Source organism: Gekko japonicus, unplaced genomic scaffold (genome assembly GCF_001447785.1).
Source record: "Gekko japonicus isolate JY-2015 unplaced genomic scaffold, Gekko_japonicus_V1.1 scaffold1660, whole genome shotgun sequence".
Lineage (NCBI taxonomy): Eukaryota > Metazoa > Chordata > Lepidosauria > Squamata > Gekkonidae > Gekko > Gekko japonicus.
In genome coordinates this window covers 405,848-408,331 of record NW_015171552.1, presented here as the reverse complement: position 1 = coordinate 408,331, position 2,484 = coordinate 405,848, and the positions used below count along the sequence as shown (strand labels likewise).

The following is a 2,484-nucleotide window of genomic DNA, read 5'->3' as shown; positions in this document are numbered from 1 at the left end:
CAGCCACCCAGGAACAGGCACAAGGACAGGGCGACTCGTTTGAACCAAGCTTGCCAAGGGCAGGCAAAGGAGCACAGCCCGGTTTCCTCTCAGCCACCGTCCCATGATCAGTCTCCAGGCGCGAGGGCCCTCGGAGTCAAATTTGCCACGCAAAAAGAAACCAACCCTCAAACCCCTCCCCCTCCCACCTCCCTTTCCATGCTAAGGGCCCCAGAGCGAGGAGTGGGGCCTGAGCGGGATAACTGACTGCGGTAGGATGGGGACATGGGGGGGGGGGGACTCTCGCTTTCTGCCTAATCCTGACGCAGGAAGATTTAGTAGGCAGGTTCCCCCTCCCCCCAAATCTCAAAATGGGAGAGCGGTGAAACGTTCAAAACATGCACACACCCCTTTCTCCTGCTTGGCCCAAAGAGAGTACTTAAAAATATTTGCCTGCCTGCCTGCCTGAGATGGTTGTCAGCCAATTCACAAGGCTTGCCTGCCTGCCTCTGCTCACGTGGGCCGTACTGTTAACTCACAAAGTAACTCCTGTCAGCAACCAAGAGCAGCACATTCGGAACCAGCCCTGGAGGAGGGGAGGGGAGAGGAGGGAGGCACAGCACGGCACGTTCGTGAGGGGGCGTTGCTCCCAGAGCTCCCCGGGAGCTACAGGTCTGGATGGTATCCACACGGTGGAGCAGAACAGGCCGTTGCTCCTTCAGAATGACCCCGGTAACTCCTAGATTCTTTGTAATTCTATGATACTCTGGTATATGTCGCTTAACATCAATGCAGAATCAGGATGTTAGAATGCTATTTTCCCCCCAGATGTGTCTGAACATTTTGAATAAATCCTTTGTTTAACAATCACTTGTTTGATTCTGGGTTGTATAATGCTCTGACCAAAATATAAAGCCACCTCAGACAATTTAAAATTTATGGTGCTTGACCTGCAAAGTAGGCAATAAATGAGAACGAAGTAAAGAATCTGTGCACAAGTCTTCTGAGAGTTACATGCTCGGAAACCCCTAACCACCAGTAAAGAAAAGCATGAAACGGTGGCAACTACTCCAGTTGAGCTCTGGAATTAAATCTGGTTGACTTGATCCCAACTGTGTTCAAATCTTCCCAAAACAGTTTTGGGAAGGACAAGCGCGTGGGAATACCAAGAATGTTTTGACACAGGACACTGCCCTTAGGACACTAGTGACTACATAGTTTCACTCCAGGATAAGTTACGTGACCACGTGAAACCACCTTATAGTGATGAGACCCTTCGGTCAGTACTGTCTACTCAGACTGGCAGCAGTTTCCCAGGGTCTCAGGAGGTCTTTCACCGAAAGCCTTTTAAAACTAGAAATGCTGGGGACTGAACCTGGGACCGTCTTCATGCCTAGCAGATGCTCTACTACTGAGCTACAGCCCTTCCCCAGTCCTACATATTTACTCTTAAATTACTTTGTTTTACTGAATTTAGTGGGATTATCCATATAAATATGAAGCGCAATGCTTCCGTTAGATCTCTTCTAGAATTCTGGTTTTTGTGGATATCATATGCTCTGAGCAAGCTATACTCACCCCTCCCCCTGCCTCTTAACTCCTGAAGGACAAGTCTGATGACAGGACAGCACGCGATCGGACTGGAAACAAAACTGCCGTTCTACGTGCTGTGATCTCAGCATTGCCCAACGTTAGTGTAATTCTTCAAAGAGCTGTTCCTCCACATGGGTGCAGAGGCTAAGTGCTGGACATGGAAGAGGCAGACAATTCTAACCATGAAGCTCACTACGTCATCTTGAAGCAGTCACTTTCCTCTTCTAAACAGAGTAGTTGTTTGGGGACATATAACCCCATTCATGTTTGCCTTGCAGTTCCTTGAAGAAAGTGTAGGATTGAAATACAAATAATAAAGGAATGTTTCCCTTCTCTAGTCCACTCTTTTTCTTCTGATTTTCCCATCTCAAAGACATAATTTGTTCTACTGTTTTTTTGACTTGGATTTCCATCCTGCCCTTTGCCTGCAGTTCAGGACAGATGATAATATTTTTAATGATATTCTTTTATTTTCCCTGTGTAACTACAACCAGCAGAGGAAATCGAAGGAGCTACAAGGGGTTTAAGACAAATAGGAGTTTGTGTGCAGCTTAAAAAAAAAAATCCCTACATGCTTATGTTTTACTTGCACATATAACGCCATAGGCAGCCTAGGAACTGAAAAGATTAATGAAATTAACCACCACCTAGTGCCACTACCTCTTCTCAAAGATAGAAACATAGTAGAGCCAGAAGACCTAATCCAATTGTATGGGTAGCTCACCCAAAGACCTCTGCCTCACAGGGCTGAGAGCTATGCCCTGTGACTTTGTCCTTTACATCAGCCACAGACGCCACAGAGCTCTATAGCATAGGCAGTAGTTTCCACTGGTCAGAGCACACCTACCATCTGGGAGGCTCAAGGCCAGCTTCTGGAGACACACACTTACATTGATCATAGCATTGGAAGTG

At 47.0% G+C, this 2,484-nt stretch overlaps 1 protein-coding gene across 1 annotated transcript in view; it reads right to left on the bottom strand.

Annotated features, from left to right (window-relative positions):
- The window catches only part of OSBP (oxysterol binding protein), a 14,250-nt gene that overhangs the window by 8,873 nt on the left and 2,893 nt on the right, over positions 1–2,484 (bottom strand). Inside the window, exon 3 of the mRNA XM_015419701.1 lies at positions 2,463–2,483. Coding sequence (XP_015275187.1) covers positions 2,463–2,483 — 21 coding nt within the window. The remainder of the gene's footprint in view (positions 1–2,462; position 2,484) is intronic.